Source organism: Hesperophylax consimilis, chromosome 22, assembly GCF_061612785.1.
Source record: "Hesperophylax consimilis isolate HC1 chromosome 22, BYU_Hcon_1.0, whole genome shotgun sequence".
In the NCBI taxonomy this organism is placed as follows: domain Eukaryota; kingdom Metazoa; phylum Arthropoda; class Insecta; order Trichoptera; family Limnephilidae; genus Hesperophylax; species Hesperophylax consimilis.
Window position 1 is genome coordinate 2,346,055 of NC_142857.1, and position 19,832 is coordinate 2,365,886.

At 35.5% G+C, this 19,832-nt stretch overlaps 1 protein-coding gene across 6 annotated transcripts in view; it reads right to left on the reverse strand.

The window, feature by feature from the left end:
- Tango5 (Transport and Golgi organization 5) overlaps positions 1-19,207 on the reverse strand; it is a 46,206-nt gene extending 26,999 nt beyond the window's left edge. Inside the window, exons 1-2 of one of the 6 annotated variants that reach the window (XM_089645185.1) lie at positions 19,089-19,126; positions 16,912-17,113 (exon numbers count right to left, since the gene is read on the reverse strand). In XM_089645185.1, the coding sequence (XP_089501311.1) occupies positions 16,912-17,088 (177 nt within the window). In that variant the 5' untranslated portion in view covers positions 17,089-17,113; positions 19,089-19,126. The other 5 variants (XM_089645187.1, XM_089645189.1, XM_089645190.1 and 2 more) reach the window with 5 other exon arrangements.
- Between the last annotated feature and the right edge of the window lie 625 nt (positions 19,208-19,832).

Consider the following 19,832-nt stretch of genomic DNA (forward strand, 5'->3'; position numbering starts at 1 on the left):
TTCCCTCAGGGCTTGTGTCATCTTTGGGGATGCTGTGTGGAGTCTTTTTGAGGAGGAGAGAATGTTGTAGGAGGGAGGAAACACAGAGGCCGGCAAATCGTTCCACAACCGAGCAGTTGAACTTGAGAATGAATCATTCTCATGTGACAAATGTCAACCGTGAACAAATGACTATGCACAAGGGAATAAATGACGCTAGTTCATTGGAGCATCTTCCATTGAAATACCGGTAGAACAAGGCCAGCATTCCCGCCTGACGCCTGTGCTCTCAAAGAACCATCAAAATAAATCTCTAAGACATAAATGTCTTCCTTTCGTCTATATATAGCACACAACTAGTTGACTAACTTAAAACAAAGTCAAAATTATTACATCATTATTTACAATTAAGCAATAAGCAATTTAAGAAATATTATCCAAGTTTATTATACATTTAGTGATGCAAATGAAACATACATAATATTAGGTACACAATTATTATGATAGTATTTGATTTATGTAAATTAAACATTTGAGTTTTACTTGGGATAAATTTTCAACATCATGTATTGAGAGAATGCTCAAATAAAAAATAACAGTAATAGAACGAAACTGAGGTAATTCATCACTAATAAAGTAAATATTTACATAAGATTGCATTCACTTTTTGTTTTGATTGGTGAAAGGACTAAAAATTACAGTAAAAATAGTAAAAACTAGTCAATCACTGTATTATACCATAAAATTTGAATTCTAGACAATGATTATGGGTTTAAAAACAGGTTTTTTTTTCATTTAATTTTCCTCTATTCTTATATGAACATGACCTACGCAAAATCTATTCTGGCCTAACAATGATCAGCTAAGAGCCAATCCATATTCCATATTACTGATAAAACTGATTATGACCTTCAGTTTGTTTTGATTAACCTTTTGTTTTATGTTGAAGAATGAACATGCGGCAAAGTATATTTATAACCAGTTTTAGGAAGTAATGATAATGTAGATTTTAAATATTAAATGTACCACAGAGAAACATACAATCATGAAAGCTTTGTGATTTTTCTTTGAGATTTCAAGTTTTTAAATCATTTTATTAATCAATACAAATGATAGTATGAAAAAGAAAATATAAGATGTGTTCTAAAATGAGTCAACACACAAAATACTTTTGTCTCGAGAAATGTTCATGAACATTAATTATTTGACACTCGGAAATAATTTAAATTCCCAGAAACTGGGTTTTTTAGGAACAAAAATAGAAAAGTCTCAAGGTTTGGGGGATGCATGATTGTTTTAAAGTTTTTTTATTTTCATGATAAAAGTAACAGTACCTACCTACTCAAACAAAGCATTAGCAAAAACAGCAACAACCTGCTTTGGGTAATGAAATTTAAAAAAAAAGCTGTTTTGGTGACTTGAGTAAGTGTAACTGTTCTCTGATTTTGTCTGGGGGGGTGGTCATATTAAAGTCAAGCACTGAATGAATCTAGGGAAACAAATAACTTTTTTGAAAGGGAATTTATTTTTAATTTTTGTAGTGAAAGAGTAAGTAGGTACCGTCCAATTATTGTTTTATAGTGCTTTCACACAAACGAAGTTTTGAATTCCGTTTGTCTAAATTTATGTAGACATAAATCAATGAATACCTTTTTTTTATGTAGCGAAATTTAAAAAAATGTTTATACAGTGAAATTAGGTACCATCAAATACCATTATTTTAGGGAAAAACGAATGACAGATGACAGTTAAGTAGGTGCCATAAAAATGGGGGGGAAATTCAAAAATATTCTGATGGTCTTATTGTTAGTTCACCAATAAAGCGAAAAACTCATGCTGAGCCCACAAAGTGGCAATTCAACAAATACACATACACCAATCTCAATGATAACTTCATTTGGACCGTGGATTGATGTGGTTGGGCCCTCCATTGAGAGGCTAAGGTCCTCGTCACTCACTGAACACCACCGCACAAAGGGAAGACAGCTTTAGATATCGGACAAACATCACAACAAAGTCAATAAAGTAGCATGGAAAATACAATTAAAAGAATAACACAAAAGGGCAGAAATTAAGCAGAATTCGATGACTGTCTGCAGTGGTAATAGCAACTGACGAGGCAAAATTTTCAACTGACGTGTACTTCTAAGTATGGGCCAAAAGAAATAATATCTGATCTTGCCCAATTGACTCACACAAAATCAAATAAAAGCAGCAATGATAAATAATCTGTATTTATATTTTAATAACATTGAAAACTACTAACATTCGTGTTGTGCGTAGCAAAGATTCCGATCGCGTGATCGTGTTGTTTCTCGTTTCTTTGGACAGCGGGCGAATCGAACACTTGTGTAAATTAAATTATAAATGAAACTACTGTTTTTATGTTAGTTTTGAAAGCGTATCAGAGTTGCTGAGAATGTCAACTTTCTCCGCTCCTTGGTCCAGACACTTTCGGTTCAACGCACTGCACAATAAAAACACCGAAACTTTTGTATGAAAATCGATCGCGCGGCGAACGGAATAACAGATGACCGCTGATGACGTCCGACGGGGAACACGGCTCACGAATAATGAAATTATCAAACTTGAAACTTCGCCGCACTTCGAACTGAACGAATGCGGGGAACACGGATATCATGCGATCTTTATTAGTATTATTACCTATTGCCGAAGACCACGTTCTGCCGGAGAGACGGCCTTTATGCATATATAAAAATAGAATAATAGGTACTTTGTGTTATTATTTGTCACGTGTTTGGCGCTGGCCACTTAAAATATCGCGCCACACTACTGACACTGGTGACTGCTAATAGTGATAATTGCCGCCCGACGAACATCTGCCTTTCCACATCTGTCAAACGAGCGCCGTCCAATCGTGACCGCTCATAACTCCGTTCTCCTACCACACGGCGATCAAAGTGTATTATTATTTAATAAGCGTATCATTTTAGAACATTTCCCGTGATTTTCAGACCTGACATCACTTTCACTACGTATTATTTTCAAATCAAACCGAAGTCAAAAATATTCTGTCAAATATATATTTCCAAATCGAACGGGTTAGAAGTTTCAGTACAAAGGGAGAGCCGAAATTCGCAGTCTGGGTGCAGAATATCGACGTGAAGATAGATACAAATGCTTTTACTTGCACAGTACGGAAATTTATTCAATGATTTACGACAACTGCGCAGCCGTACGGAGCACTACAAAAAAGAATTGACAAGTAGCAAAAAAGCCATCACATTTCTTTTGTTCATACACGTCGAACATGAAATGTGTATCATTTTTTACTTATTTCCTGACTTTCACGATATTGTTGCATGTGTCTCCCATACTATGACACATTAAAGAAAACGACACTTAATAAAAAAGACGTAAGAATTTCCGCAAAACTCATATATTTTACATGAAATATCAACCATTTTTTACTTATTCTATTACTTTTTCACGCGAGTCTCCCATATTATGACACGCGCTAAATTCTACGTGGGTATGTCAAATTAAACGTGACGGCTAAAATCATTCGAACGGTGTTTCTACTAATATTTGTATGTATAATATAATATTATTTTAAAGATTACATTAAGCGAGTTGTTTGTTGAAGAGATAGGAGAAATCGGAATTTAAACATCGAAAGTTATTATTGGGTAACTGGTTATTCGGCGTGGTGAAAAAAATGGGGAAAGTTAGCAACTACAGCTACTCATTATTATTATTCAATGCGGTATTTTTGGATATACACCCTTGGGGTTTTGAGATGTGCACAAATCATTCTCGAGCAAAAACCAAATCTGATGGATTTCTTTCCATTCGAATGCACTCAAAAATCACTTATTTTCTCAATAAATACAATTATTCATAATGCTTTTCGAATAAAATAAAGTGAGAGACAGCGAACGCAGAAACACATAAAAGAGTATGGATGACAACCTAGCGACAGACGTTGTATTCTACTAAGATTCTACTGCTCGCTCGTTCAGCAAAGAATGATGGTAAAAACAGCCCACTAACGGGCGAGCATGTTCGCGGCGAGCAGTCTGAGCAAGACGTCGATATAAAAATGCTCGTCACTCGCCTGTGTCGTCATTCGTCATGCTTGGTGCCGTCGTGCTCACCCGTCAGTGGTCGCTTTGACCTCGCAACTGTTGTCCCAAGAAACGTGGGGCATTCATAATAATTTAGTCGTTTCATCCGTACACATATTCTTTGAATGGCTATCTCTTTCTAATGCGTTCCATTCATTTAGCTATGTATGATGTTATTTGCAGCCATTTCATTCATTCCACAAATTCGTTGTGGCTATTCTTTTCTCGTGCGTTCCGTTATTCGATTTAAATCTAGAAATAGGAACGTGCCATATTTTTTGTTCATTTAGTATGAACATAACGCGTCTTTGTATTTATGTCAATGCATACACCTGAACAAATATTATTATTATTTTATTGAAGGGACAGGTGTGGATGTCAAGAACATTGTGATGAATAATAATTATAAAACATGTTAAAAATAGCTAAACAAAATCGAAATTAAACTAAATACTTTTTCATTACTCATATCTGTCAGTAAAAATAATATTTTACCATATTTTTACTATACATCTTATAACTTTTACAAACTTCTTGTCTGCCTCCATGGATAAACGTGTGCAAGTTGATACAATCTATACCGACTATAGCAAGGCTTTTGACAAGATCAACCACAACATTCTGCTTAGAAAAATTGCTAATCATGGTATTCATGGAGATCTCCTTCGTTGGTTATCCTCATACGTAACAAACAGGTCCCAGGCTGTGACAGTGGGTGGATTTTCCTCCGTCTGGAAAATCATTACTTCCGGTGTGCCTCAGGGGTCCATTTTGGGTCGTTTGCTTTTCTCTATCTATATTAATGATATAACGACATGTTTTCACAACGCTCAAATTTTACTATTTGCTGACGATATGAAGATATACCTTCTTATAAGCTCCCCGGACTGTTCTGCGCGTTTACAAGCAGATCTTGGTCGACTGACGGATTACTGTCTCAGAAATAAGCTTTTTATCAATATTTCTAAATGTTGCAAAGTCACATTCACACGTAACCGTGTGAAAATACTGCATGATTACACCATTTCTGGATCGATTTTAACAAATAAAGACTATGTGCGTGATCTCGGGGTTTTCTTGGACTCTAAACTTACCTTTGATAAACAAGTTGATAACATTGTCACCAAAGCATCAAAAAGTCTAGGTTTTGTACTGAGAACATGCAAATTTTTCAAAAAAACTAAGACATATCTGACTCTCTACAATTCACATGTTCGTCCTCACCTGGAGTACTGTCCACCGGTTTGGAACCCGCGCTATATTGTTTATGTTACAGGTTAGAAAGAGTTCAGGAACGATTTCTCAAATTCCTCAATTTTAAATCATTTAACAAATACAACTCTTACGACGAAATCTAGAAACATTTTAGAATCACGAAACTACTCAACAGGAGGATTGTCGTTGATCAGATGCTCTTGTATAAAATTATTAACTCTAAAGTTGACTGCCCGGAGTGGCTGAACAAAGTAAATTTCCATGCGCCAATTCGATACAGCAGACAAAATACCCTTTTCTACATTGATAGATGCAATACCAATTCCAATCAAAATGAATTTATGCAAAGGACATGTAACTACTATAATAATAAATTTGCAAACATAGACACTCGTGCTGACATATTCACTGCTAGTTACTATCACTACAGAATTTCATTGTATCACATTCTAACTCATATTCACGACTGTTAAATTGATTGTACCTAATATTTTAATATTACTTGCGTGGCAACTTTTCCTTACCCCTCTCCTCCCCTTTCCCGTTCCAACCCAAGTCTATTTAAGTATAGTTATAATCACTTTTATTTATTGCTGTTTATGGTAGGCATATTATAGGTTTATCGTTTGTTGAATTTACATTCGTATTATTATTTTTCTTATTTGCTGCTTTATGCTTTTTTTATTTTTATTAAATATTCTAGTTTACAGGTTAGTTTTATGCTTCTGAATATCTATCTGTGAACATTAATAATTGGTCTGTTTTTTTGTTATCCTCTTATGTATATTGTATTACTAAGACTGTTTATGTTCCTCAAATAAATAAATGATTAGTACTCGTAGTACCAACCTAGTATTTTTTTAAACTTTGTATCACAGTTCTCTGGGAAAATTTAAATGCTAATTTGTCGAAATTCGCCTCCATTGTAATAAATATTTAGACTTTTTGAACATCTCTGTAAAGCATAAAGCTAAAATTAAGCCTGTGTAGCGTACCTTAAGCTTGTGACAGACAACGCTATAAGTGCGCTATATTTTCGTTACTTGGCTTATTTCAGCATATCGCTCGCCAAACATTCCCAATGGTAGTGTATGGCGAGCGATTTGCTGAAATGGGCCGAGCCATGATGCATATAGCGTAATGTATCGCCTACCTTAGCCTACCTTGTTCCACTATTAGAACCGGATAAGCGGTGCGCGTAGTCCCGATTCGGTAGTTTTAGTATTTCAGTTAGACTTGGAGTTAAAAAAGCGGAACCCATTTTTTCGCTTCATGTCTCATCTAAATATAAGGTATATATACATCCGCCGAATACATCGCGTGACGTCATGCTCGGATTGCTCGCCGCGGACATGCTCGCCCGTCAGTGGGCCACTTTAAAACACGTGCGAGCAAAGTAGTAGAATACGAGGTACTGTCACTAGGTTGTCCATCATACGTTTATGTGTTTCTGCGTTCGCTGTCTCACGTTATTTTATTTGAAATTTAGCGTTTTCGGGTAGCAAAAATCATTGGGAATAATTGTATTTATTGAAATTATAAGTGATTGAAAAAAACTCCGTCGGATTTGATTTATGCTCGAGAAAGATTTGTGCGCCTCTCAAAAGCAGTGTTTGTAGCAGCAGGTGTCAGCTTGTCTGTTAAATTACATTACCGAAGTTATTTTAATTTGTAAAAAGTTACCTAATTATGCTACGGTCTGGTCAGACAATTAGAAATACAAATTAATTTACATAATATCTTTATAACAACGCGTCAGCTAAACTCGTCAACTTCATTGTCAGCTTTAAAATGTCAATAGAAAAAGTCAAGCTATTCTGGCCTGCGATTCTGGAGTTAAACGATCAATCGTTTTCGTATGCGCCGTCTTCGAGTGAAAAACTACTAGTCGTCGCGACTAACTTTTTCGAATGTTTCAATTTTACGTATTCTTGAGCGTCGAACGGTCGAAGTTGGTAGAAGAGATGATTATATTGGCACCCCTGTGAATATTGTCTATGTTCCTGATGTTTTTGGGATTTCTATGGTGTGACTGTCAAACAGACAACAGTTATTCGTTATTCAAAACAGAAATTTCTGCGGGACATATTACAAATTGCCAAAAGCAACTCTCAATTGAGCTTGTAAGCTCCGATAAAGACTTAGTAAGTGGGAAATTTTTACCCACTTTTACATTTTCGGAATCCGCGCGGTAAAACAAAAATTGACAGCTAGACTAGATTTTGACAGCCAATTCCATAGAAACGCCAACAACCTACCACTCGCTGCCCTGTTTCTACTGGTTATACCCAGTAGTTGTTGTGTGGAATGACTTTTGACGTTTGGCGTCGAAGTATGTACCTTCGACCAATTTCGGGAATAGCAACGACGACCAACGTACGTACTTTCGACGGCGATTACGAGCGCCCTCGATTCAGGAATAGAGCCCCTGGTGATTTTACGTGCAAATGACACGTATTTGTTTAATTTGTTAAAAAAAGTCTTAAGTGTTCATTATTTTTGGAATATTTCCGTTTTCACAAAAAAACATACAAGAGGCTCATTAATGGGTTGAGCAGATACAAAATTTCAACAAAACAAATTTGGGAGGCGGGTATGGGTACCGTCGCCCCAGGTACCATTTATTGGATAGCCAACACCTCTGCCATAGGTTACCCCAAGTAGTTCGCTACGTTAGGTGCCCAGGTTTGTCGAGTGTTCGGCGGATGCGCCTGCCAGCCAGCTGCATGGTGAGCCGGTTTAGGGAGACCCTTTGACCTCTGCAGCTGGTCTCTCTCGACCCATCGCCTTGCATCGCTGCGATAAGGATGGATTCATACATCCGTCACTCTTTGACACAATCACCCCTAGATTCCTACCCATCCCAGAACTTCCTTTCCTTAAAAATATCCTCCACACAGCATTATCAAAGATGACATAAGCCCTGAGGGAAATTATTTTCTTCAGGGCCTCCTGTGTGGGGTTAATTTAAAAAAACGTTATGAAATAGATTAAACAAATATAATATTACTATTAGTGATAAAGCAAAATGATACAGCCAGAGGCGGATTTGTAGTCTTGGCTGCCCTAGGCCCCAGACCATGTAGCCGCCCCTTTCTCAGTACCCATCATATTGACCAGGAGTATCCAAACTTTTCAGTAAGTTCCTAGGGTCAAAACCGTTTTAATTTTCCTGCCATTATCATTCATGGTTCATGGGGTGAGATTTGTCCAGGTCTTGGCGGCGGATACGTCTGCCCACCTGCTGCGTGGCGGGCCGGATCGAGAGAGACTGGGTGAGGGAGGCCTTTTGACTTTTCCAGCCGGACTATCTTGACCCATCACCTTGCACCGCAGTTGGAGGGATGTATTCATACGTATGTCCATTCATTCCAAATTGGAAAGTATGGCGAGCGATATGCTGAAATACGCCATCCCACGCATATTATAGCTCTGTGTGTGAACACGCTATTATGCATAACAATACCTAACGCGGTTCAGTCACTAGCGCAACTGAATCACGGTAGGGATTGGAAATACGCGAGCGGGCGAGCGACGGAGCATGATAGGTGTGGCGAGGGCGGCTGCGGGACGTGGGGGCGCGCTGTGTGTGAACACGCTCTTGCATATCGCTATTTCGTACGTAGAATATTTAGGTACTTAGGAAGTAATTTCTTGTTATCATCTGTGACTTTTTTGTCACGATTGGCCGCCCCTAATATCTGGCCGCCCTAGGCCCGGGCCTACATAGGCCTAAGGGCAAATCCGCCTCTGGATACAGCACTTTCTTACATACACGCGTAACGTAGCAAATGAACCGTCACAATCACTGGCCTTAATGTTTAGATACGTATAAAAATAAATAAACCGGTTAGTTGAAGCAGATTTCAAATCCAATTTAATCAGTTTAGAAAGAAAACGTCACCAATCAATATGCTGATAAGAATAATAAAAAAGGGTTCTATAAAGTGAACGCCATCCATTTTACGTGAAAAAATGGTTTTTTGGGATAAGATGGACGGAGAAAGAAGAAAGTACGACGCGAAGTTGATGGAAGACGAAGTCGGTACAATTAAGGCCCTTCGTACACGGAGATACTTACAACCAACGTGACGTGAGACGCAACAACAAGTATATTATGCTGCTCTTTAAAGCTGGTTTATGTACACAACGCTACCCGAATTACACAGAACTTGATAACTTTTTCAAGTGCAGTCGCGGAATTAATACAATGTCAAGTGACTCTAACGACGAAGACAATTTATTTATTGGACAATTTATATAGCGCCGCTTTTGTGAGATATCACCTCAGGGACGCTTTACAGTTGATGCAGGTATTACAAAAATAAGTGAAATTAAGTTAAATAAAATGAGTACATGATCAGGTAATAATAGTGATCATGGGATAATAACCCTGGGCTTAACGAAAAATTTCTTAGGGCCTTCAGAGTTTCCAAGAATTCCATTGAAAACATCTGGCGTACCTACAGTATCCCCGTAGCAAGTTCAAGTTCATCGAATTTCGAATATTTTTAGCAGAATTTTCGATTATTCATTTTAACACACTGCACTCTAATGAAATTGCTATAAAGTTCGGATTACTAATTGTTAAGTGAATTTAAAATGTTGATTGACTGATTTTAAAAATAATTTCAAAGGAATATTGCCTAATTTCCCTTGAAAATACTAAAAAAAACACAAAGCGGTTGGAGACGCTACAATAATATATTTCTTCTTAGAGTTCTTTTCCTACAAGCATAAAAAACGATCTAAAAGAAGATTTTGGGTTCACCCATTCAACGAAATAAATGATAATTGTAGGGCGTTCGTCGCCGCTAAGGAACTACATGAGGATGTTCTTGATAATTTCTTTCCAACCTCAATTCACGCCTTCTCTGCTAAATCCTTTCAAATATATTCCGGTAAATTATAGTTATATAAACATCGATAAGAAGAACAAATTTCACATTCAAATCATGTTCTCAGCGTCATTTCTGTCAAACAAGTAGTATATGCGAATACAGGGTGTATCGGCACGTACCCGAAAAACTTTAACCAGCCATTCCTTAGTACATTTGTAGTAAAAAATGTTATAGGCACTTTGCTGTCCGGTAACATTTTTAAAAATAAAAAATTTATTATTCATATTTTCACCACATATCACCAATGTTTTATCCTTTTTCAAAGTTTAAAAACCCATCTGGCAATATTTTGTTCGAGTTTCGTTGAATAATGTTTTTTTTATTTTTATAGTGAATGTACGTACGTACCCACGTTGGGGCGCTTTTACAAGCACAACGAAATGGCACGGCACCATTCGTCTCATTTTTAACTATTATTATTTAGTGTGTACGAAAAAGCGAGGACACTTTTTGACACACTTGCTAATAACAGCTGTTGAACACGAGACACAATGCAAATGACAGTGACGGAGTGTGGATTTTTTTATTTATTTTTTGTTTTTAATGGAAAAAAATGTTACCGGACAGCAAAGCGCCCATAACATGTTTTACTCCAAATGTGCTGAGGAATAGCTGGTTAAATTTTGTCGGGTACTTGCCGATACACCCTGTACAACTCGCGTTGCGTGCTACCAGCGATGTCAGTAGCGAAAAACTGATGTCAAACCCGTAGACGACGCGTCGAACACTAGCAAAATAGTATGGCGGATACTTATGAGCGGCGCGTACGCTACTCGGATAAAACTCAAGTCGTTTGCATATCTCCGTGTACGAATGGCCCGAGTCATTCAAACACCAATGTAGGCGCACGCAGTGCGATTAAACGCAGCGGTTTTGGAATAGCTGAAAGACCAAACCGCGTACAAACACGCACTACGACTGACGTTTTTACTTAAGGCGATGCACTACGTATGCAAAATCATGTGTATTTGGTTTGAAAATTTGGTCACCTAGAAATGTTTCAGATGCTTTAATTAAATACTGCGAGTAGAATACATCTTGGCCTTTGAAATAATCGAGTATTTTCAGATAAGTCTTTTTATAAGCCCAGAAAAAAATAATGTATAAGGCATATGAAAACTGCTAAAGTTCAAAATCTCCTACTTACGAACCATTTTCGGTTATGATTTTATTGTATAATGTGGTAAATTAAGTTATTAATAAAATGATCGGAAAAAAATTAAATATTTATGCCTGAACATTTACAAAATAAAATAAAAGTCACTTTTTGGCCATGTTTTTTTCTTGCATAAATCAAAACAGGCGGATGGTGTTAAGCGGGAATTTAAACCTTATCGCCATCTACGTAAGGGGTGTTATTGATAGCGGCTCGATTTAAAATATTACACAGCGTAGTGCATCGCCTTAATTCTATTTCATGGCGGTATTGACGGGTTACCATTACGGGTGAAAATTAATAGACACCAAACAAAAAATGTCTTTTATTGAATACCTGATGAAATATTATGAATTTTCGTCAACGATGTATATATTTTGGAATACAAGTTATCAGACTCTAGAATATACGACGGCATCAATCATGATATTGTGGATTCATCTATATGTAAATTAATCATCATCAATGACTATGCAAATATTAATGAGTTGACAATAAATTACATCGCATATGAATAATCGGATATTGAGTGCGCTTGACCTAACATTATTATAAATTTACATAAACAAACTGGTCGAGTTTTATTATCGCGAGTTTAAAATAGCTAGCATGAAAGCTTTATGCCTTCTTATCAGAAATGTTCCATTATTTTATGTTTTGCAAAAATTTCATAACCGTGTAATATTTTACGTACTTGATAAAGGTCCGAACGTTGGCCACGGCATTCACATGTTGGCGCCAACGTGGACTTGAGGCTTTAGGTAAAGACCAAAATCACTCTCACACTGAGACTGAGCGTAGTGAAGTCCCGTTTTAACTCGACCATTTGGCATTTCATCTGCTGTAAATGTGTTTGTTACGTTCCAGTTCCGGTTCAAAATGGTTGCCGTGTTAGATACTACATTTTTATCCCGCAAAAGTTTGAAAGATTGTGGTTCCTACCACCGGCCCGAAAAAAGTTTGATAAAGGAGATTCGATTCATTGAGATTGTAACATTTTTTTTTTAATTTTAAAATTTTAGATTTCCTTATTTGATTTTTTTAAATGTTACGTAAATTATTTACGGTTTATAATCAAGCAAGTAGGTATTTAAGTAGCTACTAACAAATCTTGTGATTTCAGAGGACATTTTGGATTTGATTATAATTATCAAATAAGAGAAAATTAGAAACATCCTTTTTTGGACGCGAGGTCTACTGTTCACAGAACTAATGGTATTATTAGGTACGTGTTTGAATCCCGCTAAATTAAACCATTTATAATAACGCACAAACAAAACTATATTGACGTTTGAACGAGCCAAACACGCTGATTTGTGGAATTTACCATTCAAACCGGAAATTTTTAAAATGTTTTTACAAGCATTTTCGAACAAAAAAAATTGTTATCAAGCCATAAGCCATATAATTATTAAAATGGATGTAAGTGGTTCATGACTTGAGTGGAGGTTGCACATCCAATTCTCAGGGCTTTTAGCACAAAAATAGGTAAATAAGACATGTTTCAATAATTTTAAATGTTTAAAGCATTGGAGCAAGGGTTAACAACGGTCGATCGCTTACTAAGACTTGGTCGATTGTATACCAAAACTTGGTCGATTGCGTAAGAAAACTTGGTCGATTGCGTAAGAAAACTTGGTCGATTACATACCAAAACTTGGTCGATTGCATACCAAAACTTGGTCGATTGCATAACAAAACTTGGTCGATTGCATAACAAAGTTGGTCGATTGCATAACAAAACTTGGTCGATTGCATACCAAAACTTGGTCGATCGCATAACAAAACTTGGTCGATTGCATAACAAAACTTGGTCGATTGCATAGCAAAACTTGGTCGATTGCATAACAAAACTTGGTCGATTGCATACCAAAACTTGATCGATTGCATAACAAAACTTGGTCGATTGCATACCAAAACTTGGTCGATTGCATAACAAAACTTGGTCGATTGTATAACAAAACTTAGTCGATTGCATAACAAAACTTGGTCGATTGCATACCAAAACATGGTCGATTGCATAACAAAACTTGGTCGATTGCATAACAAAACTTGGTCGATTGCATACCAAAACTTGGTCGATTGCATACCAAAACTTGGTCGATTGCATAACAAAGTTGGTCGATTGCATAACAAAACTTGGTCGATTGCATACCAAAACTTGGTCGATTGCATAACAAAACTTGGTCGATTGCATAACAAAACTTGGTCGATTGCATACCAAAACTTGGTCGATTGCATAACAAAACTTGGTCGATTGCATACCAAAACTTGGTAAATCCCAATTATTACGATGGTGAACTTTTAAAATAATTATTTATTTAAAAAATTACAAGAAACTTAGGCTAAAGAAAGGGGAAGCGCAACGCGTCAAAATAACCCAAAAATGAATTGCGATAATACATTTGGCCGTGAAAATCTCTAATAACGTTAAAATTGTTTTAAAAGGTGGTTCTAGCTATGTTTGGTAATAATATCTGGATGACCAGGTACTTCCTGACTATACAATTTCCCTCCGAGGCATCCTTCAGCCTTACAAATTCCACATAATTTTATAATGCCACTGGCAATAGAGACTCTCCTGCTATATGACATAAAAAGAAATGCTGTACTAAACAAATAAAATGCACACACAAAAATGTCTACAAATGTAAATATTAAACATTGTACTAAATAAAGCAAAGTATAAATACGAAGAAATATCAATGCGCAATTTATTCATTCTCATGCAATATTAATTCTAGAAAATAATATTGTTTGTTGACACCGTGTGTTTTGAATATGAAAAAAACAATTAACATTTCTCAAAATAATTATTTTGGCGGGTGCATAATCCTTCTTATCGTAATTGACAATCAATTATAAATTACACGTTTAACATGTGCAATAAAGCAACAACCAAAAAACTGTGAGATAAACACACTGTTAGTGAAATTGGTGACGGTTACTCAATTAATTATTTTAGCAAATTATAAATGAATGGACACACAAAAATGTCCGTTTGTTCAAAATCTTAAATCTCTGAAATTTTCACACAGCGTTGCATTCAACGACGTGTTTGATTATGGTGACCGGATAACTCATCAAAATGATAATTCATCACATCTTTAAAAAGTTATAGCCATGGAATGTGATAAAACAAAAACTTTATTAGGGTTAAACGCAATGCTCGTTGTATTCTACGTGTTCACAGATGGCGTTAATTAATTAATTTTGTTTAAATACGCTTTTGCAAGGTATTGCTTTACAGTATTAAGACAAATTATTTGTTTGCGCCCTCATATACGCAATATGAATATGAATAAATAGTTTTGTCCATATAAAAACTCAATTCTATCGAGAAAGGCATACAAATACAATATTGGATTGAATCATCGGTAAAATATTGTATTTGTGTGCCTTTCTCGAAAGAATTAAGTCTTTAAACGAACAAAACTATTGATTCATATTCATATAGCGTATATACGGGCGCAAAAAAATGATTGGTCTTAATATTGTAAAGCAATACCTTGCAAAAGCGTATTTAAACAAAATTAATTAATTAACGCCATCTGTAAACACGTAGAATACAACGAGCGTTGCGTTTAACCTTAACTGGGTTAAGTAGGTTACGTTAGGTTAAATTTTTTTTTCATCGTTTCTAATGATTTTTTAAAAGTGTGTTGAATTGTCATTACGTTGATTTATCATGGAACCTTTGATTATATATACAAAGATTATATAGATGTCACCTGTGATATGTGCTTTTTTGAAAACCAGAGCCATCTGTTGGAGGTAAAAGTAAAACGCGCTATTGTTTCTCTATCTGCAGAGACAGACTGAGCCGTAGCAACAAGTGGCGGGGTACAGCAAATTATACATAGATTTTGCAAAAACAGCTAGCTCTCTTCAACTAAAATGTATGTATTTACAGTAGCCACTGAATTTATAATAGAAGTGTAGTCTACTTTGACTTGAAAGAATCAATTTTTCAGTTTGTGCAATTTTACCAGGAGAAACTGAGCTTACTTTGGACGCACGCTCCACCCTCGCAACACACATCTGTCAGTTTTCTCTTTATGTATATTATTGTCATTTCGTGTGCACAAAATAATTTCGACCCTGCCCACATTCAGGTGCGAATTTCAACAAATATTTGTGTTTATCGACAACTAAGAAAGCAAAGACTACTGTGGTACTTATTAGTTTCACATCCAACAGCTTATGTGAGAGTGCGAATGTGCACATTACAAATTATCTCAAGCACCGCAATCTGCTATGGAAGCCCTTATACACTCGAGCGATGGAGATTTCCGGGTGTTCGATTCAATTAATATCATAACTCCAAATATTAATATGGAAATATATATTAACTGCTTACTGCGGTTTAAAGTCAAGGAATCCACCTAGACTTCATCGCTTATCACATATTTTTTCAATTATAATTTCAATTTATAAAAATCACCTACCACAATTTGAGTAACTATTGCTAGAGTGATTAAAACAACAGCATTTTTGTGTTATCCAGACTTAAGTACGAAACAGTATAAAATTGATGTGAAAAAAATCTAATTGAAAATCTGCTATATGGCAGACATAAAACGTAAGTTTTATTTATTTATTTCATTGTGGTTATTTTTATAATTTTCTACCTTGTCAACGTATTTTATGTAAGATAAATCAGAAACATTGTAATTTTATCATAAACTCGAGAGCTTCTAAAAATAATCTATTTTATCACTTGGAACAAAAACAATAAAAATCTTTTAACTGAGTTAGAAAAAAGATAACACAGATTGACCATGAAAGATAAAATAATACCAGCACAACATAAAGATATAATTCTACAAAATATGAAAACGGAATATTCTACAGCACGCGTGTCTACAAATCACTAATGTCAACCACGTCCATTAAAATGTGAACGTCTCGTAACTGCTATTTTTAAAGAACAAACAAGATTTTTATAAGGTAAATAGCTACTAATTTAAAAAAACGTGTCTACTAGGAACATTATAATAATGGATGTCTTATAATCACAATTATAGGTAGCGCAATAATTAGAGTTTACCCAAACAACACATACTTAGGATTGTGTGTATTGGTGCATATAATATGTATTTACTCCCTACAATTATGTCTTGCAAAACTTCACTAAGAAACAGACTATTGTCTTGCTTACGCATTCTTATTTTTTTTAGCAAAAAGGAACAACAAGTGTAATACGATGTTCGAATTTGAAAATTTGTATTTACAGTGTATTATTTTTATTATATTGTTAAAATCGAACTATTTATCTTTTCTAAAGTCAAATAACAAGTTTGAGACATGCTGTATGCAAGCGATGCATCTGTTTGAGTACTGTGTTTGTGTCAACTCTGGTTGCGATACCTATACTCTACAAAGAAAAATTTGAATACAGTAAAAGATACATGGTAACGCGTGTCCGCAATACAAAAAAGTGACGGGGCGAGTTCATTCAGGATGCTGGACGTCTTAAAACCATTTAGAATTAATCTACAAACATAAATTTGAAAAATGGAAAAGCAACATGGTGAAACACGTGTCTACAATACACATAGTGTGCTGGTACCAGGTCCATCTTGTTGCCGGACGTCTTGTAGCCCCTTTTGCGACACTCGGACTTGAGTTGGTCTTTGGTCATGGAGGACAAGTCTTGAAGCGTCAGGCCGGGGGAACGGGGCGGCGTGTCGTGGTTCCTCGTCTGAAATGCGGAGCTGCCACCGCGACGGAAACTTCCACCGGTCATGATGGCCGCGCTGTTTGATTTTCTTCTGTCGTTTGTAAATCAACATGAAACTTTCAGCGCAAATAGTTTTTCTACAGTTTCTCTCATAACTAATTAAACTAACATTATGACCATGCCATTTCTCTACAGGAGTTGACAGAGAAAATGTCCTAGAAAACATTGTTTCATTCACTTACATACATCTCTTCTATTCACTGATTCTTGATATTATTGATAAGGATACGGTCTGCACAGCTCCAGTAACTATTCAGCATATAGACCCATTGTACTATCTCCCGTATTTACTTTATTTGTGCCTGGTCCCAATAGTAAAGTTCACCAGGGTTGTCATTACGTATTAGGTTATGTCTTCTGGTTTCACAATTTGTCTTCCCAGGTAGCTGAACTTTCTTCTCATTAAGGCGGGACATCGGCGCCATTAGTGAAATGGAGATTCTGCACCCTCTTCACACTTCCTACAGCTATTGGTGTTTTCCTCTCTCAATGTGTCTCCTGTTATACTGATACTTAAGAACATACATATCTTACGTATTATTGGGCATGTTATATATTTCTAAGGGTGACCGGGTGTGTCATCAAAATGACAATTCAATACACCTCGAAAAAGTGATATAATGTCATGAAAAGTGATGAAACAAAAACTAGGTTAAATAGGTTACGTAGGTAACTATTAACTCTATATCACCTTTTAAAGGTTTGTTGAATTTTCATTTTGATGAAATATCATGGAATCATTTCTAAGACATTCTGACACTCTTTCCTTCTTGCATAAGCTACGCATATTCAAATCTAAGCATCTCTTTCTTAATTTTATTAATTATGCTTAAACATACAATGCAATCCTTTCAGATATCTTCATTTGTAATACAAAAGTAATATATTTATGGATAATTTTTATGCAAATTACAAATAGAAGAGGACCAAGCGTACTACCTTGAGGTACACAAAAGTTAACGCTTAGTGTAGCGGCATTGTTACTGTAAATAAATTACCTCAATAATGCACTGTTTGACCAGACGTGTGCTTTGGAAGTCTGACTTTTTTTGCATTCAGTCTACTTTCATTCTACTTCTTTTATACTACCTTATACTACGGAAAAATTAATCAATAATTCAATACAAATGATTTGTTCAGTCCACAACAAACAAAAATAACAATACCACTCATCATAAAAATTTCGTGGGTGCTGATTAATTTTATACAAACACCTAAACAGGGGGGTACTTATTATATTGAGGTAGGTACCTACTACTTATGTCAGTAGTAGTAACGAGCAAGAACTTATGAATTATTCAAATGAAACTACTTCTTCACTCTACAGCCTTGCAGAATAAATAAATCTACATTGCTGTGTGTATCATCTAACCTTCTGCACAAAAGTTCAATGGTTATGGGCAAATTGAAGGTTTTTACAGTATTTATGAAGTACTGATAATTTTATAATGCTGAATAAGGCTTACAATTTGCTGTGTACAGGTAATGTAACTTCCCGCTATTTGATATCATAATATTATTTTCATTAATTTTGCTACACAGTGATGAGTATTTTGTATTTTCAAGGGTCATGGAAGATGCTCTTAGGTACCTGAAGTTTTGACACAACACAAATCAAAGTACAGTGTAATATCCGTATTTAGAGAGTCCTTCGTGGTAATACACATCTCTAGTGGTATGTTTCAGTTAGATTCATTGAAAGGTAGATGATTAATATAGAATAAAATATTAATGTCAGGGCTATGACTAATTCAACAAAAGTGGCATTCATAAGATCAAAATGTTATGAAATAAAGCATATTTAGTAACTTTGTACTGTCAGTATTCGACCTATAAAGGAATGCAAGCACGCAATCCAGACAAAAGCTGTAATTATTGGTGCATAAAACATCGCAAGTTCATATCAGTAAAAAATATTACAAACTAATTTTCTAACCTAAATATGGCTTATAAAATACGAAACTTTTATAAAAAAATAATAGTACATATAAGGTATAGTAGCTCACCGTTTAAATCTTGGATAGCTTGGTAATAAGACCAAAAACACACTTTATTCACATAAAACTAGATCCACGACAAATTTGACAACCCGTACCGTAAACTGCCGTAAACACCTATTTTCCAGTTTCACCAACAAAAGCCTAACAAAAAACAAACCAATTCTTTGTCTTGATTTATCTGATATTGTAAAATGACCTGGTTGTTATAGGTATGTGGTTTCAATAATGGTGCTTATTGCGTGAGTATATTTATTGGAACTCCTATTCCGCATCTAGCTTAGAGACACCTTAAAATATTGAGTCAACATTAATAGAAACGTCCTGACGTGTCCCAATAAAATATGTTGTCAAATCTTTTGAACGTTTATGACGTAATATAATTATACTTATTCTCTACTATTTCTATAAAACAGAAGTTAAGGATGGAAAATAATTTGGTAACTGAATTCAAATCTCAAGACTTTTCCTCCTGGTCTACAAAGTTCCCCTCACAATTCTGGCACCTGCTCATTAATGTAATATTAGTCTATGCACCTACCCTATATTTTTAATTGATTTTACTTTTGAGAAGTGTCCAGCCTATGAAGGTAGAGTTGATGGATTTATTAGCATCTTAATAAAAAAGGTAAGTGAAACTTTGTATCCTGATAATTTCCACAAATTAATATCAATACGAAATAACCAAAAAAACGTGGCTGAACTGTTAAAATACATAGATTGCTTAAACTTTGATTGTCAAAAACGGCACAT